The sequence below is a fragment of the Petaurus breviceps genome, unplaced genomic scaffold (assembly GCF_028583685.1).
Source record: "Petaurus breviceps papuanus isolate PSGF00001 unplaced genomic scaffold, PetGlider_PUasm1.0 190, whole genome shotgun sequence".
Classification (NCBI taxonomy): domain Eukaryota; kingdom Metazoa; phylum Chordata; class Mammalia; order Diprotodontia; family Petauridae; genus Petaurus; species Petaurus breviceps.
In genome coordinates, this window is record NW_027185810.1 from 6,079,455 (window position 1) to 6,106,699 (window position 27,245).

Below are 27,245 nucleotides of genomic sequence, written 5' to 3' on the forward strand. Positions count from 1 at the left end.
AGTGGTCAGACTCATGCTTGAGAAATAATCACTTTTAACAAATGTGTGGAGGTTAGAATGGAGAAGAGAGACTAGAGGAAGGGGCACCATTAAGAAAATATTACAATAGTGGAGGAGAGAGATAGTGAAGCCTGAACTAGGATAGTGGCAGTGAGTTAAAAGAGGGCATATGTGAGACATATTGTGATGGCAATTTGACTATCTAAGAATGGTGAGAGAATGAGAAGTCAAGGATTATTCTAAGTTTTCAAACTGATGTCACTAGCAAGTTGGTGATATTCTCAACAGAAATAAGAGAAGTATAAGAAATGGGTGAATTTTGGGAGAAAGATAAAAAACTTTGTTTTGGATATGGTAAGCTTGGGATGTCAACAGACATAAGGAGATATCAAAAGAGCAGCTCATGATGTAGGACTGGAAAGATACTTTGATGGGATATATTTATCTAGGATTCATCTGAGTAGAGCTAATAAATGAACCTATGGGAGCTTTTGTTTTGATGGTATGTGATTGCCTTTATTATAGATGTTTTTTAGTTAAGCTCAGATATGTAAAGTTAGATTGCAAATTTTTACCTTATAAAATCTTGGGATGGCAAGGTAACTGTTCTATTTTAGCAAGTTTTCATTCATGGCATGAAAGTAGTTTTCATTAAGTACAGTATAAAATTTATTCTGCTATTTCCAGTAAGGATAAAAGAATACTCAAAAAACTGTGAAGTGAATTAATATTACTTAAGAAAAGGTTAGATTTAACATTTCTTCTCTTACAAGGAGATTAGTTCTATTCACTCTGGCCTTTTTCAAACTTTTAGAGGAATCCACACCACTGAACATCCAAAAATGAACAGAAAATAATGCTTATTATTGTAGCCAACTGACTGCATTTATATAGTTAGAGCTTTCAAGCTAAAATTCCAAAAGTATGTATTTTATTACTCTTCTAATTGTGACCATAAAAAAATGAATAAAAATTTTAAAATGACCAAAAAAGAAATAAATACCATTCCACCAAGGAAGAAATATAAAATTTTCCATAAAACAACCCAAATAAAAAAGGACCCATGAAGTCACAATACCAGAACATATATTATTTATAACTCATTTTTCCTTAGATACCATTCATTTAATAATTACGTGGTTAGATTTTAACAATAATTAGGTTAAAAAAAGGATCTTCAAGTCAAAACAAGTGGAAGTATAGCACTAATAATTCATCTTTCTACTTACCTTCTGCATTACTGACTGTCTGGTCAGGAGTGATCCTCCCATCATTAATAATTGGGTTTTCCTCATCTGTATATAAAAGATGATCATTTTGTGTATTCTCTTGCCAATGACTTGATTCCCTGTTGTCATCTGAATGTACATAAGCCGTTTCATTCTTGATGAAATACTTCTGTAGCCATGCTGGGACGATGTTCTTAACAGATTCTGTAACTCTACTAAGGATCCCCTGTTGGAGGTAAAAACAAAAAAACAAACAAAAAAACTGCTGTTTACCAATATCAAAAGCTATTTAAGATATGTTTTGTAATGGGAATTTGAAGATCTTTCCTGCCCTTTAATAGGTCTAGTGGGGAATTTGAAGACCTTCTGGCTTTGAAAGTAAGTAAACTCTGTCCCCAATAGGCTGAATGTAATCACATATAGTCTGTGATGGGAGGAGCTTGCAGAGCAGACACCACAGGAAGCTGGGAGTCAGAGCTAGAGAAGCTGGTTTGGGGAGAGGATGCTCAGGCAAAGAGTCAGATACCTTTGTGAGTAAATATGGATCTTGTGTTGGTTTGTGGAAAGGCTAAAGGATGCTGTGGCTATCTGTGTTGTTATGGTTTATTAATTTCTTTGCTACTACAATGGAATTGGCTTACTGGTTTTGGGATTTTGTTTTCTGGTGTCTAAATAAGTGCTGTTTCTGTCCTCTAGATGGAGAATTTGTTATACTGTGATCCAGCGCCATGCAGGAATATTTATAGTCACCGTCTTTATCATGCTCATGGGTGCTGTAAATATTGCATTGCCACTACCTGTTTAAACTTAATTTTTTCAAAAATAGCAACACTCAATAGATCATAATACTGACATACAACAAGAAGCTACTGATGAAAAATTAGATTCCTTAATATGATCACTACTGAGTACTTTGTTAATCTTATGCAATTTTTAAAAACTCAGTTTTTAAAAGTACTTTAAAATCAACTCAAATTGTCATATAAAATCAACAATTTCTGGGTCTTAGCTATATATAATAACCATCACTAAAAATGTACTAAATTTCTACGAGGTACCAAGGACTGTGCTATGCATTAAGCAAAGTTCAGATTCTCAAAACAACAGTATGAAATAGGACAGAGCATATTATTCCGAATTTAAAGATTTAATTCCACAAACATTTATTAAGCAGCTATTATTTGCAAAGTGTAAGGCTTTGTATTAGGGATACAAAGAAAAAAAATCAAAGCATCCTTGACACCAAGAAGCTCACATTCTACTAGGCACATCCTACATATGTGTAAGTAAATATAAGGGCTCAGAAAGGGCTTAATGTAAGAGGCAGAACCCGAGTTGTGCTTTGAAGAAAGCCTAGGGATTCAACAAAGCAGGTGAAGAGACAGTGTATCTCAGACATGAAATCAATAGTAAGAAGACATAAAGGCCAGAGATAGAGTATCAGTCATGAATTAGGGACAGCTAACAGGCCAATTTGAATAGAATGGAGCAAGGGAAAGATCTTTAATATTTAAGTGACTGGAAATGTACAGGGGAACCTAGACTGTAGTTGTTGTTCATCTGTTTCAGTCATGTCTGATTCTTCATGATCCCAATTGGGATTTTCTTGGCAAAGATACTGGAGTGCTTTGCCATCTCCTTTTCTAAAGCATTTTATAGATGAGGAAAGTGAGACAAATAGGGCTAAATGATTTGCCAGGATCACAGAGTAAATGCCCAAAGATCTGAACTCAGGAAAATGAGCATTCCCGATTCCAGACAAGACACTCTGTCCACGTGCCACCTAGCTGCCCCTAGACTGTAGAGGGGTTTCAAAAGCCAGGCTAAGAAGTTTGTACTTTATCCTAGAAGTCAAGGAGGCCAATGATGAGGTTTGAGATTGTGTATGCATGCTCATACATGCTCATACATGTGTATACATGCTCATTCTCTCATTCAGAGAGAAGCAGGTAGAGTAGATAAAGGGAGAAGGGAGAGACAAAGTTAGATTTGTGCTTTAGGAATATCAATTTGGCAATTATATAGAGAATGAACTGGAAAGCAGTGAAGAGATGATGATGCCTAAAGCAGGCAGGGTAGATATTATATGAGTAGAGGAAAGGGGACACATGCAAAAAAAGTTTTTAAGATGGAACTGACAAGACAAACCAACTGATTGAATCTCAAAGTGGAGAAGGTGAGAGAATAACAAGTCAGGGCTGAAACCAGCACAACTGGAAGAATGGTGTTTCAAGAGAATAGGGAAAGGTGGGATGGGTTTTAAAGGAAACATAATTAGTTCCATTCTGAACTTGTTGAAATATAAAAACATAATTGAGCAGAGAGACCTTGGCTAGATATTTTGTTTAGGAACTGTCTACATGCAGCTGGGTCTCAAAGAGCCCAAATCACATAGTGAGTAAGTGGAAGAGCAAGGATTCAAGTCTTCTTTCCAATGTGCTAATTACCTTTTAAGAAAACCATGATGAAGATAAAACATGTTCTATTATGAAGCCATACTCCCTTACATATAGTACACAACATTTTCCTACTTTCCATAAGAGCTTCTAATTAAAAAAGACTAAACAAAAACAGTCAAATTTAAGAAACTATTTGTCATAGTATGTTAGTATATAGCATTAACCTTTGAAAGAGGATTAATTCTGAAGAAATAAGTATACTTCTCACATTGTAAGAAGGGGCTAGTAAATTAAAGAGGTGGTAAAAATAGTATAAAAATGGATTATAGTATACCAGATGGAGATTCATAGTTTTATAAACAATTTTCTTGTATGTTGTATATATGGAAAAGCTCTTGTGTGGTTTAAATTTGGAATTTAAAAAAAAATTAATTTTAAAGAACTAGAAGTTAAATGAGAATAAAGAAAAATAATTTTAAAACTGCTGTAGAAAGGTAAGACTTAAACTAATTAGAGGTCAAATATAAAGAATTCCATAAATTCCTTTCTGATGGCAAGAATTTTATTAGAACAAGTGCTACTTATAAAAAGTAGGCCACACCAAGAACTAGGAAATAATTGTTAAAATGGTGTATTTCTCTATAAAGAAAAAGGGAAGTTAAAGAAGAGGAGCTGAATATAGCCAAAAATAAATTCCTAAAGGGGAAAAAAAAGAGATATTGATGTCTTCCTTTGTTACAGAGGAAAATTAGCAGGAAGTATATGTTGGGAAAGGACAGGTATCCACCCTTAAGTAGAAATTTCTTGATAAAGTGAAGTTTATCATGATTTCAGGATTACGCCCAGATTAAAAGAACAAGAAATAGAGTATTTAAATAACTCTATCTTAGAAAAAAATATTTGAACAAGTCACAGACCAACTCCTAAAGAAAAACTCAGAACTACATGCATTTTTAAATGAATTCTACCAAACATTTAAAAACTAATTACTACAAAAGCAGTTTGAAAAATAGGAAATATATAATGCTGAAAACCATAATTAACTATATCTTGATAAATGGTAAATTTTTTTTTCAAATCTCCTCTATGATATTAAAAAAATAATTAGTCATGGGGCAGCTAAATGGTGCAGTGAAAAGAGCACTGGCCCTGGAGTCGGGAGGACCTGAGTTCAAATCAGAGGTCAGACACTTAACACTTACTAGCCATGTGACAACCCAAATGCCCTGCTTTTCAGCCTCCTCCAACCCCCCCCAAAACAAACAAAAAAGAAAGTCTTATTTTGTAATCAAATCATACAAAGCCTTAAATCTTCACCAAATAAAAATAGCCTATCCCCCAAAGGCCTAAATGAGTTATGACACATTTGAACCTAACTATAATGCACTGCAGCATGATCTTCAGTACAACATGAGATTATTTTGTCCTTATGCTAAGAATTTTGTTACTACTAAGTACCTGTACAAGAAAACATGTGGGGCAGCTATGTGGCACAGATAGAATGCAGGGCCTGGGGTCAGGAAGACTCATCCTCTTGAGTTAAAATCTGGCCTCATACACTGATAGCTGTGTGACGACCATGGGCAAGTCACTTAACCCTGTTTGCCTCTGTTTCTTCATATGTAAAATGATCTAGAGAAGGAAATGGAACTACTCCAGTATGTTTGCCAAGAAAACCCCAACTCACAAAGAGTTGGACACAAAATAAATGAACAATCAGAAAATATTCCCTTCTCATTTTTATCAACGATACCATTAAAATGTCATCCTCCCAAATTTTGAGAAAGTAGGTGAAATCAATAGTACTGACATCTCAATCATCTTTTTTAGTTAGTAATATTGCTGTTTTTTTTTCTATTTTTATTTTTCCTTCCCCATGACAAATCACACACTGCTATAACTATGCTTTTAAGAGATTATAATACTTCAGCACATACTTTTGTCTAGTCTAGATACTTTTTTTCTGAGTCACCTTATTTCCCAGGCTTGTTATGAGGATAAAATAAGACAATATATAAAAAACTATTTCCAAATCTTAAAGCAATATTATATTTTATTATCATTTTCTAAAGTGCCATTTCTGCTTTTTTTTTTTTTTTTTTGGTATATGTGTGATTTAAATAAAGGGCACTGAGATGTTAGGGTAAAAATGTTCCTCTGGAGCTTATGAAAAAATAAGCATTTCACAATACAATGATCCAAGATAATTCTAAAAAAAACTATGATGAAAATTGCTATCTACCTCCAGAGAGAGAACTCATGAACTGAGGGCAAATTGAAGTATACTTTTATCATTTTCTTTATTTTACCCTCCCCCTCCTTTTTTTAATTTTTTGCAACATGGCTTATATGGAAACATACTTTGCCTGCTTTCACACATATAATTGATATAATGCTGCTTGCCTTCTTAATGGGCAGGGGAAGGGCTAGAAGGAAGAGAGAACTTGAAACTCTTAAATTTTTAAAAAATGAACATTAAAAATAGTTTAAAAAAAGCATTCTAGAGACAATTATAAACTCATTCATATTATATCTATACATCTGTTGTCAATCTCGATAAGTTTCACTCATAAATGTTGTGTTAGTTTTACTTGTTTGGACTGTCTGGCTAGTCTGTAAACCTGCTTCCATTTTTCTCATTATGTTAACACATAACAATTTGTATCCCAAACTAGTGTGACCCTGTGCTGCTGGCACCCTCTGTCTGGTAAGAACTTCAAGTGCTTGTTAGCTAGGATGGCTTCTGAACTGCTTTGATCTCTCAATTGTGGCAACTTTCAATTAGTTCAACTTTGACAGAAGATGATAATCAAGGCATCTTTGCCTTTTTTTCCCTTCCATTTTCTCTGTACAGCTCAGGATGAGACTATCATACTATTCAATTCCTCACCTTCCTTATAATTTAATAACAGAGAAAAGGTTTGGCATAGCCAAGGCAGATTACAACCACTTAAGATAAAGATGAAGAGGAGTAAGGTACCCTCTTATGAAAGAAAAGGGGTACTATCATCATTTTCCAGGGAGAGGAAAGAGGCAGAAATTAAACTAGGACAGAAAAATGCACTGAGGTCAGATTGGCAAGGTAAAGAGTATACTCCTCCAAAATCAAAGAGATGGAAATTGCCAGGCCCTGGTCATAACTCACAATGTACTTATGTAAGAAAAATCAGAGAACCATATCATATAAGCACAGAATTTTAATTTAACCCATACCCAAAAAAGAATCCTTTCTATAACACAGCATACAAGTGGTGATCCAGCCTTTGCTTGGAGACCTCCAGTGAAGAACCAACTACTTCTGCTACTTCTCAAATCAGCTTGTTTTTTTTTTGGACAGCTCTAATTCTATGGAGCTTTTCCTTACTTCAGGCCTTTGCAAATCTGACCCTTTGCAAACTTCCACTGACTTAGTTTTTGCCTTCTCAGATCAAACAGAACCAAGTCTAATCCTTCCTCTGCATGACAGACATTCAAGTACTGACAAGGAGCAAGGTAACTCCTTCAAACAATTTTCATATGCCACAAATTTAGTCATTCACCATCCTGAATGACCTCCATTTTAGATTCTTCGTTCTAAAATACAGCACACAGGAGAGGATTCTGGGAAGATGGCAGACTAGGTTATAAAATTTCAAGTTCTCAAGACTTCCCTCCACAAAAGAGTGTAATAATGCCTTAAGGTGAATATAAAGTCTTAAAAATAAAAGTAGGAGTAGAACAAGGGTCCTCCTGGGACAATCAGAGAAGATCTGAAGAAAAATCCCAGGATGAGGTTTGATCCCTGTGAAGAATAAACACCTTTAAGCTAGGTCCCAGATCACTTTAAAAAACAAGTGGCAAGACCAGGAGTTAGCTAAATTGGGAGGTGCCTTAGTGTGATAGTAATGGCAATTAAAGATTCCCCTGTATTGGCTTGGTTTTCAAATTGATTGTGTTAAAACCCAGAGTTTGTTAATCCCACCTGTGGGATGGGCTTGTTGATGTGAAAAGAAAGTCCTGAACTGGGAGGAGCTGGTGATGTAGATTTGGAGAGACACTAGAGAGAGGCGGAAGATCTTTTTGGAAGCAGCACCTCCTGGAGAGAGAGAGACTAAGAATTGCTGGTGGCCGCTTTGAATTGCCCTGGACTTTTGAGACCTACCCCCTGAGCTGCCAAGGACTGAGGAGACATGGCTGTTTTGCTGGTACTTTGTCTGTCTGTTTTGATGTTATTTTGCCAGATTTGTCCACTGGTGAAAGACTGTCCTGTTGAAGAAGTCCTGGAACCTGGCATTTGTTTAAGAAGCCCTGAGACTGTCCTGCAGACAGAGTGAATACTGTCCACTGATGAGGCACAGTGCTGTTGTTGCAGGGGTCTGGAGACTGTCCTGCAGACAGAATGAATACTGTCCACTGGTGAAGGACAGTGCTGTTGTTGCAGGGGTCTGGGAGCCTTTCTGTTGGTTCAGAAGCCCTGAAGAAGGATTTTCTTGTTGTATGTTTACAGAAATCCTGGGAGAGGGCTTTGCTAATGTGTTCAGGGGTTCTAGGACTGTTCTACAGACAAAGGATAAATTCATGAAGGGACTGGCAATGTATCTTATGGCCTTGCTAAGCCTTGTCTCCCCAGGAACTAAGATTGCTGAGAACTTGCCTCCTGTCAAGATGAAGAAAAGACCTCCATTTGGGTATTAAGTGCTGTGTTTAAACTTGATGTAACTCTGGGGTAGATTCAATTGTGATCCAGGGCTGGGGAACTTTTGACCTTATTGTGCTCTGTGATTGACAAATGAAGGCACTATGTTTGGAAACTAATCTCCATTTGAGAAGAGGGGTTTTGTGGTGGACCAAATGAAGGTATAGCCTAGGGGTGGAGTAGTATTTAGAACAGGGACTTTGTAATTGATTGAATGATTGGAAAGTCCTGGGGTGGGGTAGTACTTGGAGATTATTTAATCACACTTAGTAAATGCTGTATTTTGAATGATGTCATGTTTTGATCTTCTCTGTTCTTGGTTTGTCACTGAAAAAAAATAGAGAGCACCTATGCTGGTATTTTGAACCTGGGAAGTTGCCTTCTTTTGGCATTACATTACACTTAGTCCCAGCCCCAGGAACTTCTACCACCACCACTCTCACCCCTCCTCCCCCTTGGACAATGAAGGGTGTTGGAGATTGAGGGAACCTCTGCTGACACCAGACCCAGCTGTGCTGGGGGAAGGAACCAGCCCATGCTGGGGTGAATGCAGAGGTAATGGGGCAGGGATGCCATTAGCTATGGATACTTACAGGAGGCTGGAGATCTTGGTTTAGGATCCAGGCCATAGGGGAGAACTGAAAGAGGATCTGAGGCTAGAGGAACCACACCCCATACTCCAAGACTAAAGGTGATTACAAAAACTAAGCTATTACAAACAAATTTTTGAAAATGCAGAGGCAAAGAACAAAGAATCCAAACATAGAGAGTTACTGTGGGAATAGAGAAGACCAGGGTTCGTCTTTAGAGCATACAGAAGCAAAGAAACCCTCTTCTATCCTAAAAAGTAACATCAAATGGTCACCTGTCCAAAAAGAATTCATAGAAGAACTTAAAAGAAGACTTTAAAAATAAAATGAGAGAATGAGGAAAAAAACTAAATGAAGAACAATCCAGGAAAAAAAGATTATGAAAAGAGAGTCAACCAATTAGAAAAGGAGATCCACAATCTTACAGGAAGAAAATGATTCCTTGAAAATCAGAATTGGTCAAGGGGAAGCCAGCAAAGTTATAAAAGATCAAGAAATAATAAAACAAAATATAAAGAATGAAAAAATTCTCTTCTAGAGAATGTAAAAAAAATCTCATAAGAAAAAGAACTGATCTGGAGAACTGATCAAGAAGAGAAAACATAAGAATAATCAAGACTACCTGAAAGCTATGATTTTAAAAAATACAATAATACAAGAAATAATTAAAGAAAACTGTCCTGAAGTATTAGACCAAGAAGGGAAACCAGAAATAGAAAAAAAAAAATCCACCAATCATCACCTGAAAAAGATCCTATGAAGAAAACCCACAGGAATATTATGGTCAAATTCCAAAACCCCCAGCTCAAGAAGAAAATATTATGCACAACAAGAAAAAGACAGATCAAATATGGTGGTGCCACAATTAGAACTGCACAAGACCTAGAAGCAGCAACCCTAAAAGACCATAGATCTTAGAACACTATATATCAAAGAGCAAAAGAACTGAAGATATGCCCAGAAAAGCCAAGCAGAATCCTAAACTTAAAAAACTTAAACTAAATAAAAGATTTGACATATGAGAAGAGCTAAGAGAAATATAAGATTAATATAAGATAAGAAATATATCAAAGACTAATTACAAGGGACTCAATAAGGACAGATTGCTTTTATGTATGTAAAATGTTTAAGATTGAGGAGGGAGGAGGCAATAAGAGAGGGATATTTTGTTTGTTTTTTTGGAGGGGGAATGCAGGGCAATTAGGGCTAAGTGACTTGCCCAAGATCTCATGGCTAGTGTTAAATATCTGAGGCTGGATTTGAACTCAGGTCCCTCCTGACTCCAGAGCTGGCGCTCTATTCACGGCACCACCTAGCTGCAAACCACCCCCCCCTTTAAGGGAGGGATCTTTAGAGGAGAGGGTGAGGGAATAGGTCCAAGGGGGATATAGAAGGATGTTTTGATTTATGGAAATGGATAAGCAAGGGATCCATGGAGGGGGAGGTAGGTTAAATAATCAGAGGGCAAGGGAGTGAGTAGAAGTAAGTAAAAGAGTTAAGAGGGATAAGAAATGAGATATGCAGAAATATAAAAGATCAGAAGTTGAATTTTTTAGGAAAGGGCGTGTGTGTGTGTGTGTGTCTGTGCTTAACTGTAGCCTCCGTGGGGAGAGAGGGAAAAAGGACAAAGTAAAAAGTGTATAGCAGAGAACAAAAGAAAACTTACAAGGAAGCAAAGATGGACAGCTCTCAACACGTTGCATAGTATTTATTATACAATCTTTCTTGAAATGGAAATTTATCACTATATATTTTGAATCTTTTCTTACATTCAGCTGTGCACATGATATGCTTTTTTCTTTTATTTTATATTTAAGTTTATATGTTCCTAAAATAAAACATAGCATCTAGGATTGTACAAAATTTTCCAGACTTGGTGTGATCAGAGCAGAATACAGAAGGGCTATTGCCTTAATTTGGGAATCAGACTCTCTTAACCTAACAGAATACATTAGTTTTTGGCTGTCTTAATAATAATTAGTATTTATGTAGCTCTTTAAGGTTTAAAAAGCACTTTCAAATATTATCTCATTTTTTCCTCACAACACCCTGAGAAGTAGGTGCTATTATTAGCAACCACTTCAGAATTCATCTAACGCTATATTGTCTAGGGCCCATGTCTCTCCATCTTTTTACAAGAACAGCATTTGGGAATTTATCAAATACTTTGATACAACACTGAGACGTAGGTGCTACTATTAGCTATTATTAGCACCTACCCCCCAGGTTTGTTATGAGGAACAACTGAGGATTTATTAAAAGTGCTTAGGACAGTGATTGGCACTGAGTAGATACTATTTAAATGCTTAAAACTGGGTCTAGAGCATTCCCTTTATCTACCTGATCTACTAGTTTAATAACCCCCTTCAAAAAATAATTAAGTTTTGGGGTGGTTAGGTGGCGCAGTGAGTAGAGCACCAGCTCTGGAGCCAGGTAGACCTGAGTTCAGATCCTGCCTCAGACACTTAACACACACACAAAAACTAGCCTTGGGACCTAGGGCAAGTTACTTAAACCCAACTGCCCTCCAAAAAAAAAAGCAAAAAAGAATTAAATGCAATCTGGTAAATTGGTATCTTATTTGACCTCCTGCATTTGGCCTCAATACAAAATGAACCCACAGATAAATTCAGTTTGAAGAATCTGAACCCAGACAGGTACAAGAACTGTAAATTTTAAAATAATTTAAGAAAGCTAAGATTTAAATAAGACTCTGACTCCCTGTGCACCACATAGTATAAATTTGGAAGTGGTGAAACAATAAGAACATTATAGCCAACAACAGGAAGTAAAACACCTTTATATTACATATACATATATATATATATATATATGAATATGAAAAAGGACCGACCATAAGCTCCACCCTGGACTACTGCTTTCTTCATGAACTTGCATCCCAACTTCTCTCTTATTCTGCTCTGGGGGTGGGAATTAGAACCCAGGTCCTCCCTCTCCCTTTCAAATCGCTTTGAAAGGCACACATTAAATTTTAAAAGAAAAGCAAGCTATATGTAACAGATTCAGAGTTTTGTGTACAGTTCTCCTTCCTGTTTTACTACATAAACAGAAATATCTATTTTATTTGGTGTTGAAGTTTAGAAAAATAAAATTCTTCCAAAATATTTCTTTCCAATGCTGATTACCTCACATTATGAAAAAAAAAAACCTGTCAGATTTCTAGTCCCACAAGACTTCTATATAATAAATCAACATTTAGTAAACAACCCAGTGCCTGACAAAAGACAGTCTCTACCCTCAAAGAACTTACATTCTATTGCCTCTAAACCACCATTGTGATGCTTCCTGAACCATCTTCTTCCTTTTTTCTCCAGGTGAACAATCGCATTGTTATTTATGTTTCCTATGATCTTCACCCAAATAAGTCATCCCTCTTTGGTTCCTAAATTTTCCTAGATGAGTAAACCTTCTTAACAATGTTACTCTGCCATCCTATTCTGAATAAGTTATACTCGCCCAGAACTAGTTTTCTAATTCTTTATTTCATCCCATTAAGGTTTAGTCATATACATAACTTCAAATTTACCTCCTTGATTTAAAATCTCTAGTTTATCTTGCTTGCTAGCAAGACTTTATACATTTCTATTAAAATCTGAAGACAGGAATATTAACTGCTGGCTTCTTTCTTAGATGTTTTCTGTGAATTACTGGGTGTGTCAACTGCTACTCTTCTTCTATATAGCAGCTACTTTTTTATCTAGCTTGGTAGATCTACATAGCTTTCTTCCTTTTTCAGTTTTTAAATGCCTTCTGATTTTATTTGCAAGACATATTTTGAAATGAGCGGAATAGAAGATGACTGTGATGTTTTTACAAAACAATAACATTAAAAAACCTTTTACAAGTGGTTTGAAAGACATCATTCAAGTACATATTTATCAATCCTTGTTAGCTGCACTCCATCCTTGCCTTAGGAAACCTGTAATTGATACAGCTTAAAATATCTATTATCCAGAAATTCAATTTCTATTCTCAGACATCATCTTCTAAACTGATTGGCTGTGCATTTCCTAAATATGCTTTTTATTTCCAAATCCATAGCCTTCAATAAACAGCTCTGAAGAAAACACTACCCATTCTTCTAATGTCTCCAAGTGTTTTTGTTTAAAACTTCATAATCTTTAACAAGGCTTTCTGGGCAAAGTATATGTATCCATAGTCTTTCTAAATCTTAACTTCCTCTTCACCCCAACCCTGCTCTCCCCATTTTGTGATCCACTGACACTTAAACAAGACCACATTCCATCTACCAAGCCTAGGTAGGCATTTGCACTGGATCCTACATACCTGGAATACTCTCCCCCATTCTCTTCACCCCAGCTTCAAGTCCTAGCTAAAATCTTATCACCTTCAGGAAGCCTTTTGTGGTGTCCTTCATTAGACTGAGTCCTTTGACAGCAGGTACTATGTTTTGCCTTTCTTTGTTTGTATTGGCAATGTTTAGTACTGCATCTAGCAGAGAAAGTTCTTAAATGTTCACTAATCTTAGAAAGGGATATTTATTTCTCCCATTGTTAACAAATACCTACCTTAGTATCTTTCACCAGGTAGTCAGAGATTTCCATAAATTGTTTTTTCTCTGATTTTTACTGGATGATCTAGCATTTAATAGCACTTTGTGCTTACATGACAAATGCCTCCTCCTCAAAGTATCCAATTTATCCTTTAAAAGGCTCAAATTAGTTTTTTTTTTTTTTTATCACCCAAGTGTTCAGTGGTGTAATGGGAATGCAAATTTGGAAGATCTTCCCTGCCCCTAGGCTAAAGTGCACCTGGAGCCTGGGGTGGGAGGCTTGTTTTTCAGTAGATACTTTTTGATTGGCCAGTGGGTCAATAAGGTTGTTACATTCTCTGAGCCAGGAGAAGGCTATATAAGCCCTGATGTGAGGCTTTGTTTTGGGGGCTCAATTTCAGAAGTGTTCAGTGATTTGATCTGGATTCTGGGAAGCCGTTGTCCAGAGCCCAGCCCCCCCCCCACTTTGAAAAACCCAGATGTTGATTTGGTATGGATGTAATGCTTGGACAGTTTGGAAAGCTGTCTACTTGATCTGTTTCTGTCTTGATAATTCTGTCTGTGTATTTTGAAGTTCGGGGTGCTGACCTTTTTCCCCTGAACAAGGTAAACGATATATGTCTGACTGATTAAAGTAAGCTTGTTAACCCATTTTGAGTTGCTTTCCTTTATCAAAGCAGATCCAAGAACCTGTATTGGCAGCAAACCCTGAGGACACTGGGGGTGCTTGCTGCTACAAATGGTTACAACCTTTCCTTCTGCATGACATTCTTCTGCCCTCGAACTTTGTATCACTCACCCTCATCTCAGGATCCTTTTCCCTGAGGGTTTTCACAATCTTTATTTATTTTAAATAAACTGTTTAAAAAAATTGTTCCTGATAACAAGGAACATGTACGGAGCCATGTACCCTGATTCCCTTCACTTTCTCTTACAGGAAGGAAAACTGACTCTGAAGAACATAAAAAGCAGTCTTAACTGAGACAAAAATATAAACACTGCAAACTTAATGCAAACTCTTTGCATTGCAAAAACTTCAATATCCATCCCTATTGGGAAATAATTCTCTGTCTTCATATCTCCTTCTAATAGCACTGCCAGCCAGAACTGCTAGAAAAACACTTCTGGATAATTGTGACTCCAGCATATTTATTCTCCTCACATTAGCATCCCACTAACACTTAGACTATCTCTATCACTACTTAGCACATTGACAACCACACCCATCAATTCCCTCTTCTCTCACAAAGCTCTTCCAACTTCTCCTCTGCCTTAAGTCACAAAAACATAGGTGAGAATTGAAAGGTTCTTCCAAGACAAATATGAAAGAAATTCCCATTAAAACATACCCAACAAGTGATCATCTAACCTCGGATTGAAGACCTTCAAGGAAGAAGAACCCATTACCCCTTCTTAAGGCAATTCATTCCATAGAAAAGTCTAATTGTAGGGGCGGCCAGGTGGCACAGTGAGTAAGAGCGTCGGCCCCTGGCATCAGGAGACCAGGGATCGGTTCCGGCCTCAGATACTTGTGAAATAATAATAACTGACCGTGCAACCTTGAGCAAGTTACTTAACCCCAACTGCCTTACAAAAAAAAAATCTAATTGTCTGGAAGAGGTTTTTCTTTTTCATTTGCCCCTTCAAATACTTGAACAAAGGTATTATGTTACCCTGGAGTCTTTTCTTCTCCAGGTTATACACAACCAGTTCCTCTCCAATTTATCAAAGTCCTTCTTAAACCATGGTGTCCCAAAGTGAACGTAATTCTCCAGTGGTGGCGGGACAAAGGCAGAAAAGACACCTCTTTTAATGAAGCCCAGTAGAGTATTAGGGTTTTTTTTGGCTTACACATCATGCTTGCAATTTCCAGCAAAATATTCCAGATCTTTCAGAGCTGCTTTTTATCCTATACTTGTGAAATTGATTTTTTTGTACTTATGTATAAAAAAATTATAATCATTTCTATTGTATTTCATTACATGAAGCACAATGCTCTAGCCCAGAGATTCTTAAATCTTTTTCATGTCATGGATTCCTTTGGCAGTGACCTATGGACTCCTCAAAATGTTTTTTAAGCACATAAAATAAAGAGGATTACAAAGGAAAACAATTATATTGAAATACAGTTATGAAAATGTAAAAAAAGAGTTCATAAACCCAGGTTATGAACCCCTAATATAAAGTCTATAGTTTTTATTTTGGATGCTGACTCTATGACCAGTATATCAACTATCTCTTAAAGTTTATGTTATCTGTAAATGTGATCACATCTATGCCTTTATCCAAGCCACTGACAAAAAATGCTGAACAGCACAGGGACAGGAGCAAATTCACAGGCTACTACTGTACTGGTAAACCTTCTGTTATACTGACAATCTAACAACTGTGCTTTTGAGTCTGGCCATCCAAAAAACTGTTGTACTTGTGAAGTTGAATGCTCCACCCAGTCCTCATTCAGAACTCAGTCCTTTCTTCTCCTCAGTTGCTTTAGCTTCAAATCTTCCACAATTTCTTATTAACAAATTCAATCTCTGGTGTTCTTCACTATTCCAAAGCTTTCCAAATCATCTTTTTAATCATTCTTTCTAAATGAGCTCATCTTTCTCCCGCCCCTTCTTCCACACAACTTTCTTCTGAAGTCAGGCACAGAGTTGGCACCTGAAGCCAAAGTAAAAGGAGAAAAGAAGAAAACAAAGCCTAGGCATTCTGTGAGAATTATTTATCACTTTGGCCCACCCCCACTGCCAGAGGACAAATCTTTTAACTTCTTTCCTCTCTAGGGGAACCAATAAAACAATCTCTGAAAAATAAGGCAAAGAACACTGTCCCTGGGAAGCTACAGGAAAGTGAGGAAAGATGAAAATAAAAGGTTTAAGGTTCTACATCTCTCTTTAGGTTGTTACTGGAAAGTGATGAAGCAAAAGTCTAAAGTGAGAAGATCATTTTAGAATTTAAATACTCTTGGGGAATGTTGAAAGTGGCCAAGAATACATCAGAACATAGAAGACTCAGGTATTCCTTGGATCAATCACCTGTCATCATGACAATGTACTTTTATTATATATATCCATACTGCATTCAAACCACATTGTATATTCCCTTAGATAAATATTTTGTTACAACATATTTCTAAGGAAAATAATAATTATGGATTTCTGAAATAAGCATTTAGGAATGTAGGATGTACAGTAGTGCCTAACTAAATTAGTGTTAATTCACCTTGGCACTGCTTCATTTTCTGTTGTCCTAATGGTCATAGCACTGTCTCCCATTCACTCTTGCTCGCTCAGAAAATAAACAAAAACAAAATAAAACCCACAAATGCAAAGTTGTTCAATACAAGCAAGATCACCTTAAGCAATTTTTCTATCAGATAAATTACTTAACCCTAAAAAGAGAGCAAGAAGGGAGAGCTAAAGAAATAACTCAAGGAAAAGAGGAATATGCTAAAGAAAACAAAAATAAAAGAATTAATCCTTGTTATCTTCAACAAGTTTCAGCACAAGGGTAATGATATTTGCCACACTGTGGCTCAATGAAGGAGTGTAAGGTATGAAGCTGCAAAATAAGACTCCCAAACTTTCAAGAGATGTGTAAAATTTCAGACCTAAGCAATCAAAGCCAGAGGACCATGAAATTCAATGAAAAATTTGCCATGGTCATTAGACTTAAAAAAAAAAAAAAAGTAATGCTGGAGAAAAACTAGAAGCTTTCCCAAATAGATCAGGGGTAAAACAAGGATGCCTATGATCCCCAATATCATTCAATACTGTACTAGAAATGTTAGATATGGCAATAAGAGAAGAAAAACAAATGTTAGGAATTAAAATGGAAATAAGGAATGGAAATAAACTATCACTCTTTGCCAATGACATGATGGCATATTTAGAGAATCCTAGCCAATCAACTAAAAAAAAGTTAATTGAAATTAACAAATTTAGTCCAAAAGGTTACAAACCTGTGTAAACCCTTTGATCCAGCAATACCACTACTAAAAATTCCAGAAAGATGAAACAGAGATGGGGGGAGAGGGAAGAGAAAGAGAGAAAAGAGCCTATTTGTACAAAAATATTTATAGCAGCTCTTTTTGTAGTAGCAAAGAATTGGAAATGGAAAAGATACCCATCAACTGGAAAATGGCTATACAAGTTGCGGTATATGATTTTAAGGGAATACTACTGTGCTATAATAAATGATGAGGAGGTTGATTTAAAAAAAAAAACAAACAAACCTGGAAAGACTTACACAAACTGGCGCAAAGTGAAATGAGCAGAACCAGGAGAACACACAATAACTGTGATGCTGCACAGTGATCAACAGTGAATAGTCATTGAGATTCTCAGTAATAAAATAAACTAAAACAATTACAAAGGATTCATGATGAAAAATGCTAACCACATCCAGAGAAAGAACTAATGGAGTCTGAATACAAATTGAAGCACACTATTTTTAAATTTCTTTATTTTTATTGTTTTTGGGGGGTGGAGGGGTAGGTTTTGTTTTTTTGGTCTGTATCTCCTTTTACAACATGATTATATGGAAATATATTTTGCATGACTGCAAATGTATAACCTATATCAAATTGCTTGCTGTTTCAGGGAGGGAGGAAGAAAGGGAAATAATTTTAAACTCAAAATTTTTTTAAATGAATTTAAGAAATCTTTTGTATAAGCAATTGGGAAAAAATTAAATATTATTTAAAATATGTTAATACAGTTATTAAAGCAAAGTCCATATAACATAATGATACCATGATCCTAATTAGGAATTGAGAGTTTTAAAAGTTCAAAAATTCATTTGGTTCAAAAGTGACTGTTTTCCTTCAAAAGGCTAACAGAATCAATAGTTGGAAATATATAACAACAAATATTTATTACTGAATACTCACTAGTTTTAGTCTATGAAGGATATTCAAGTTAAGTGGGTTGAGGACCACAAATGAACCATTAGCTTCATAAAACTCTGCATGAGTGATTTAAAAGTTCAAGCCTTTAAGTCTAGGTTTATCGATATTATATAGCACAGAGGCTACAGCGCTGAATCTGGAGTCAGGAGAACTTCGGTTCAAATATGGCTACTGAAAATTTTCAACTATGTGGCTACAGGCAAGTCTCTTAACATGAGCTTCAATTTCCATATTTATAAAATGAAAATATCATCCACTGTACCTGCCTCACAAGACTTTTGTTCAAAGGAGAGTGCATGTAAAGCACTTTACAAATTTTAATGCCAGTAATTAAGTGTTAACAATTAAACAGACCTCAATCCATAACCTAGATTAAAATAACATAAATAATACATTATTAGTATCTTTATATCCCTTGATAGCAAAATGCCTAACATGTGTGCTTGTATGAAGAGAAAAAGAGAAAGAAAAAACTGATTAACAAATGCCTATGGACTTACTGTTGAGTAACATACAGCTCATAATTATACAGTGTTTTTAGATTTACAAATTCTTTCCTTATAAAAACATAGTGACAAATTAATATATATGCAAGGCATTATGACCATTGTCATACAAATAGAAAATGTCTAAACTTCAAACTCAAGTTCAGATATTCTCATTCCAAATTCAATATTTCCTGCTCCATACCAGTCTGAAACAATTTCATTCAACAAATAAGTTTTAAATAACCATTAAGGTCAAGTTCACAGAGTTTGGTGTCAGGGGTACACATATGAACAGAACAAAGATGGTATCTTCAGGGAGTTTAAAATCTAGTAAGGGTGATAAGCTAGAGATAAATAACTACATTATAAATTATAAAATCAAAACAACTGCATAATACAATGACAAAATACTTAGAGAGTTATAAAGGAAAGAAGACACCTTGACAAGGAATTAGAAATGAAGATTATCAATGCATAAATCTATCTCTTAAATACGAATGTTTGATTTTACATTCCCTTAACAAGATTTACTAGGTGACTCTAAGACAAGCACAACAGCACTGAAATTTTTTCATTTCTTAAATTATCTTTGTTGCTTCACTATATGAAATATTTTAACAACTATATTTAAATTCTAGCGATTTAAAAGCATAGCTGAGCTGTCAAAAGGAGCTTCGATGTTTAAGAACTTCTTGGAGATTCTCAATGGAAAATACATTTTTGGTAAAATTTGAATAATATCTTAACTTTTAAAATATTCACCACCTTATACTCTAGAAATGGAATAATCTTTCCACTGTAATGCCACTATTTAGCTTCTCTTCTTGGTGCCACTTAATGAAAATGAATTGGTAACTATTTCGAAACAGTCATTTAACTTTCATATATAATACAAGAATTTCACATTTAAATGAACTAAGGTGATAGATTTTAAATGTACAAAGACACTTTTTCTGACAACTAATGTGGGAATATGTTTTACTAGACTATGTAGATATGTACTGAGGGATTAGTTTGGGATGTTTTTTTGTTTTAAATACTTATTACTTGAAAAACAAAAATTTTTAAAAGGTATTAAGATTAATTAGGACAATTTAAAATGAGTGAAACACACTCTCTAATCTATGTTTTTGTTCCTGCTTTCCTTTACACATCTAAGACTAATAATATCAACTTTAAATATAGTAAGAAATGACAAATGTTTCCTCTAAATTGCTTCCCAATAATTTACAACTTTGGTGTAATTGATACTATTTCTCAGGTTCTCCAATATTTAAATACAAAGCTTATTCTGTCCATCACCAATTCTCTCCACTTGGCTTCCTCTTACTTTAAGAAAACCCTGATATTCCTTTTCTTTGATTTAATCTACACTAAATGACATCATTATTTTTTTTGGCACACACAATTTCTTTTTTCAAATAATTTCATGTATTCAATCAATCTGTCATATCAAATACTAGCTTCATCTTACGGTTCTGGGGCAGTATGCCCTGGACTTCAATGTTGTTCTTAATTCTTTCTACTCATCTTACTTACTTACATATACTCATCTGTAGACTCTACCTGTTCTCTTTGTTTCCTCTCAGTCCTTTTCTCACTACCTTCTAAACTTCAAATAAATCTCCCCTACTCTTTACCCAAGTGACTTTTTTGAAGGTCTCCTTATGACAAGAATTTTTAATGTCATCCTTTTCTTCCCCTATAGCCTGTCTTCACTCACATCTACCACAAAGATACATAATTACAAAAAAGAAATAAGGCTAGGAAACTAGAATTTGAGCATTTTCTCAACATCTACATTTATATAATAACGGTCTCATTTAGCACTCAAATGGTAAGTCCTTAAAAACTCATCACAATTCTCCATCCTTTAATCAGTAAAACATGTCCAATTTTTAAGTATATATATTCATATATATAGGCTCATTTTCAGAATGCTATCTGTATTATTGTTTTTCTTTAAAATTAATTATTAAATTAAACAATTATTAAATTTAAATATTAAATTAAAAAGAATCAATTTTTAATATAAAAATTAAAATTAATCACTACTACCTAAGCATTTTAGAATTTCAGCCAGGTGTTGTATGCATACATAACATATACTTGAACGATCTATAATTTCATCAGTGTTGAGTCCTTCACAGCAACCTTCCTTGTTGCAGTCAGGGGTAGGTAGATGGCACAGTAAATAGATCACCGGTCATGGAGTCAGGAGGACCCCAGTTCAAATGCAGCCTTAGACACTTAACACTTACTAGCCATGTGGTCTTGGGCAAGTCAGCCCCAATTGCCAGGCTTTCCCCTCTCCAAAAAAGCAAGGAAAAAGAAAAAAAAGAGTTGCTGTAGTCCCCCTGTAAAAAAATCAATAATCATCTTAAGATTCACGGTGAGCTCTCCCAAAAGCAGCTAGGTTAGTATTCTGACAACAGACACACCAATCAGAACTTGTTCTTTCTACTTTGGATGAGGGAGCAGAATAGGCTAATAAAGGATGTATAATATTTATAAACTCCAAACCTAGAATAGTATTTGCCAAATGTGAGAGTTGCTCTGGAATCCTCCACTTTAAAACTCCAACACAACCACTGCTTTAAGAGAAATAAAATCAGAACACACAACTAACTTGAAGGAATTTAGAAAATAATTCAAAAATCTCATCTGCTCAGTACAGCATTTTTTTTTTAAAGGAAGACAAATTTGGCCAGAGGTAGCTTAAATGCTAAGAGAGTTCAATTTTATGTCAACCTCTTCTAATTTATCCCTCAATAACCACTGACACCAATTCAACAATCAATTATTAGACACCTATTCATGCAGGAAATATAGACAAACCAATTCCTGCCCAAAGAATCACTAGTATCCAGGAAAAAGAAAACCCGAAAAGACAAATTTAACATATTCGTTCACTTAGAAAGATGTTGAGTTGTCTGTATTGCTTAGTAAGAACTGAAAAGTTTTAGTTTTCCCAATCCTCACACATTACCTTCACAAAACAATTTAATTTTCACTTTGGAGGAGATTCAAAAAATAATATTTATCTACTAGGATATACCAATTTTTGATTATTTATAGAGAATATACCAATTTTTTATATACAAGACATCATAAGAATAATAGCAATCCCCCCTACTCAACCTCCCTTGGAAATTCTGCCATCTTAACTGCTTGGCTTTTTAATGAAACATATGGGATCCTAGAATCACAAATTACAAGGAGAAGGAAAAGCCTTCCAGAACAAGATGACCCAATAGCAGTAGTATGAGATCATTGAAACACACCATATAAAGGGCAGTAATTCAAATTCCACTCTTCTGCAACCATGTAATAGGGTCCCCTCCATATTTCTTAAGGGCTCTAGTTTTGTTATATTATAATTTCACATTTATAATGAATGGTCTTTAAGCAGCAATAGGTTAAGAGACAGCTTTTAGAAAACCCACGGATAGTTTTTATCAAGAGCAGGAATGTTCCAAGGGCATCCAAAGTAATGTCAAAAGAACTCAAAGAAGATACCCTTCCCCATCCTAAAAGGAATTTATGGGAAGATGAGCAGGTATGACTGGACCAAGATCTTCAATGGAGCAACAATATCAATGAGGTAACAGATGTACTGGAGCTATCCAGATAAGGGGCCTGGTAGTTTACAACAAAAGGACCTTAGAAATGGAAAAGGACCACACAAATCACAAGAACTTCAGTGATAAAAAAAAACAAAAAACACCACCACCTTTTAAGTGCAATTGGCCAAAGCTAAGAACAGACAAAGTGTGTACCAACTTGTACCTAAGCCATTGTGCACCTCTAAATGAGCTACTTTGTCCGCTCATAAATGGACCAAAACAGTCCTTGGGAATTTCAACCTAATCAAAGATAGAATAATATGTAAATGCAGTGGAGAAAATACCAAACAGAAAAAAGGTCTTATATGTAGGGCTAGGCAACAAGTTGGGAGTTCTCACATGGTTTAAAGGCAGAAAATTACAACAAACACATTAAAAACACTCAACATTCTCTACAATAGTTGGGCTGTGTCTACTGAACATAAAAACGAAAATCACATAGGCCAACTGAAAACAAGTAACAATTATCCTTTCATTGGACATCCCATCACCAGAACACATCAACATACTTACTAAACTTCCCACATCTGTCTAGAAACCCCAAAACTCCTAACTAGATTTCATCACTGAGTAAAAAATTCCACAAATCATGTCATGTCATGAAGCATCTTGCTATTCATGATGATTCAGCAACAGCTACCACACATTCACAGTTGCCAGCCCCAAAAGGACAATGCAGGTAGTCCACACATCTGAAAAATACCAACAAGAACCAAAGAAAGAAGCTACAGAATATCTTCAAGTGTCCTAAATTTAAGGTAAAACTGACATTTGAAAGTTGAAATGCTCATTCACTACACCTTTCTTTCTTCAATCACTATTCAGTATCTAGTTGAAGTAATACTTACCACTTAGTACCAAAATAATCTAAAAGGTGAAGGGAGACTTTAACCTTTTCATTGTTCATTTTCTGCACTCCATTTGTTTTAAGTTGGGGACCTGCAAATTTTAATACTAAGCAACTACATGTTTTCTTCTCTGTTTAGAAAACTTTTATACATACATTGTTTCAAGCAACTTTTAAAAGGCAGGGAGACAAATTAACATTTTACAAATGAGAATATAAGAAAGACTTAACTCAGTTAAGTTACTTGGGTCACTATCACAGGGCTATTAAGTGGCTTCTGCAGGATATGAACCCAGGTCTCAATTCTAACCCCAGGTCTCTTTCCATACACTCAGATTACCTCTAACTATATTCATAAAAAGGAAGAGGTGAGGAAGGAAGAGGGGACATGGAACATTTTCTATAGTAACTCATTTAAACATATATGTATATACACCCACATGTATTTACTAATTGCTTATAAGCCTTTTCTTTGGACAAACCAATTTGTCAGTCAAAATTGATTTCAAGATTAAGTAGTCTGGTACAGTACAAAGAATACTGATCTGATATCATAGAACCTGAGTTGTAATCCTGGTCTGCCACTATACATTGTGTGACCTTTAACAAATCACTAAACTGATCTAGACCTGTTTCCTCCTCTGTAAAATGAGTGGTTGGATTAGATGGCCTCTAATTGTCCCTTCCAGCTCTAAACCTATAATTTATAATTCTTCCAAAAGCCATATGCTTTCTAAATTGATCTGTCTTAAGGCAGTTTGGCACATGCATATTTGTGATAAGTGCTGAAATCTTGTGAATTATGATTTTCATTGAAATGTCCTTAAAATAAGGTTTTTGACTCAGCAATTCCATTAGTAAGTATTATCTTAAGTTTAGGTTAATGAAAGAAAGAAAAGATGTTTTATTTGGATTAAAATATTAACAGAAGCCCTATTTATAACAAAAGTTGGAAACCTGCTAAAGGACTGGGGACTTGTCAAATAAATTGTGGTATATGGATATATTAGAATATCACCACGACAAATTCACAAATTCAAAGACATATGAGTAGATACAGAACAAGACAGAACCAAAAGAATCAATATACTCACTGACTACAACCACTGAAAAGCAACAAAACTCAGGTTTAGTATGGTGTATGTAGGTTGATAGTACCTTATCAGATTATAAGAACCCACAGCCTTCTTTTCCTTTAACAAATGGTAAATAACGAAAGCGAACAATGACTTTATACGATCACATCTTTGTATTGTTTTACTTAATTATTTTGGGTTATTATAAATGTGTTTGGCTTTGTTGATTTTAAGACAAAATTTACCAATAAAAAAATCTTTGCCTTTGTTGTTGTACAGCATATGTGTCAAACACAAGGCCCACAACACTCAAATTAAAATGTAATTCCTATTTGATTTTGTTATGTTGATGTTTTAATTAAAAAAAAAAAATCCAAAAACACATTTGGTTTTCTGAGGATGCAACTCTAATGGTCTCCATTTCTATTTGCAATTGATGACACAGTAGTGTCATTTCTCCCCTAAAACAGTCTGATCAATACTAATATAGATTAATGAATAGATATTTTGTTTATCGGTGTAACATCTTTCTAGGTAACATAGCTTTATTTTGTCCACACAACAATCCTTCTTCTGATCAAAACACAATCTAAGTATTCCTCTCCCTAGTCTATAGAAGAGGAGACTGATGCTCAATTTCAGTGATTGTCTATGCTCAAACTGAGAGTTAGAGGCCTCTGAGTCGGGATTGAAATTCAGACTCCCTGACAAAGCACATTGATCTTCCAAATGATATCTGGCAATCAAGCATTTTCTGCAAATGCCTAAGGGGAAAAAACTAAAGGTAAGAGAATGAATTCCAAGACCTGTGAATATTTAATTGGAAAGAAGCAATAAGAATTAGAAATACAAATTGTAACTGGTAATACCCCCAAATTTATGTTTTCTACAAACCAGTGTTTAGGAAAATAATCTGTAGGTTTTTCAATCATAAGAAATGTTATTAAACATAAGTTTAGTATTCCAAATCATTTGAGAAGTAGGATAGTATATAGTACTGGACTTAGATGGGGTCTAGTAAGTCACAATTTCTGAATCTCAAGTTTCCTCCTCTGTAAAATGGGCAAAATCTACTCTACCACCTTTTTGTACTATCCTCACAGGGCTGTTATGAGTCAAAGTAAATAATGTATGCATATTTCTTTGAAAACTTTAAAGCAATATATAAATACCAATTATTTTTATTATCTGGAATAAGGCAATCTAATATATTGATCTGATCATTTCAACAGTAGGCATTGAAACCAAGAGTTATTTAAAATTTCATTTGACTGACTAGTATATTAAATAGTAAATCACTTATTAAATCAAGTTAATTAACTTTCAAGCAAAAAAAAAAAGAATTTTATCTTGTAACTTTTCATGGATCGACTGTCATTTCTAAGATAGCTTAGCTACCTTAATATTTTCTTTTACAAAGGTTGCCTAATAACTGCTAACTATATATATAACTATATATTATTTGTCCTCTAACTCTTCCTGGTCCCCCACCTCCCCCCTCCCAACTGCAAAGAACCTAAGCTTTTAGAATATCCCCAACAAAATGAAAATCTGAACACCGGAAATCAAAATCACATGCCTAGATCATCTTTGGAAAACTGCCAAGTCCAATTTCCGAAAAAAGTAAAGGCAGAGGAAAGACCAACCCATAAAGGACACATAAAAAGAGGGATTTTCAAAATGCACCCACTACCAGTGTGGCTATAACCCTTCTCCCAGAATGACCCACACGGACCAGGGTTCTTATGAGATCTAAGGACTTTTAAAATAGGGACAGAATTACAAAGAAAACAAATACATGAAGCAAAACCATCAATCCCAAGAGATGTGGGGCTACAAAGTGAGCCATCCCACCAAATTAATTCAGCCCTTTCCTTTACTTCCCTTTGTATCCCTGGAGGACAAGACATAATGAGTCTGAGACAACTTCCCATTCCACCCTAATATCTATTCCCTCCCATACACACCCCTCTTCCCTTCACCCCCAAAAAGGAAACAAAGTCTGCAAATACAAACAACCATTAACTAATTCACTCAGAATACCCCAGACCAAGGTACATATCAGGACATGGTGTGGCTGGCAGTAGCCCTAACACATCACACACAGTAGCCTGATGAGTTCATGCCACCCCTGGCTCTAGAGATCCCCATATATGCCCCAGTTATACGTGAATGCATGTGCGGGTGTGCGTACATGCACTCATATGCACATATGAGGGAAGATATGCATTTGTGTAGAAGTAGATGTAGGTAGGTGTGTAAGAGAGGAGGCACGTGTGAAGTGGAAGCTGTGGGTGTGCATGTGTAAAAGACAGGTGTGTATGGGGAAATGAGTGTGTGGCATAGATGTGATGTGTAGGAAATCAGTTAACTACCCTGTATAAGGGAAGATGAGAGTGTGGGTGTATGTTTGTGTGTAGGGGGAGGTGTGTTTCAAGAGAGATGAGTGTGTAAGGAAAGAAAGATGGATTCAGCTGGAGGTGTGTTGGGTGAAGTCAGATATGTGTATCAGGGAAGTTGGGGGGCACAGTGTGTGTTGTGATGGGGGGTGTTTTGTATATGTTGGGGAAGATAAGAACCCAGGTGTGGTGTGTGTTGGGGAAGACAGAAGTATATTGGGAAGAAGGGGGTATAGTGGGGTTGTGTGATGGGAAAGAGAGAAGTGTCCTGGAGAAGAATGTAACACAGTGTAGGGACACTGGGAAAAAAAAGGTGCACAGTTGGGGTAGGGGGGGACTGAGAGAAAGAGGGAAAAAGGGAGAGAAAGGGAAAAAGAGAGAAAAAGATGGAGGCAGAGAGAGAGAAAAAGAGAGAGAGATGGCTGTTATGAGTGTTAGGGAAGACAGAAGTGTATTGGGGAAGATGTGGGCAC

At 35.6% G+C, this 27,245-nt stretch overlaps 1 protein-coding gene across 1 annotated transcript in view; it reads right to left on the reverse strand.

Moving 5' to 3' along the window:
* Nucleotides 1–27,245, reverse strand: part of NUP153 (nucleoporin 153) — an 86,544-nt gene that overhangs the window by 58,514 nt on the left and 785 nt on the right. The window contains exon 2 of the mRNA XM_069092469.1: nt 1,230–1,455. Coding sequence (XP_068948570.1) covers nt 1,230–1,455 — 226 coding nt within the window. The remainder of the gene's footprint in view (nt 1–1,229; nt 1,456–27,245) is intronic.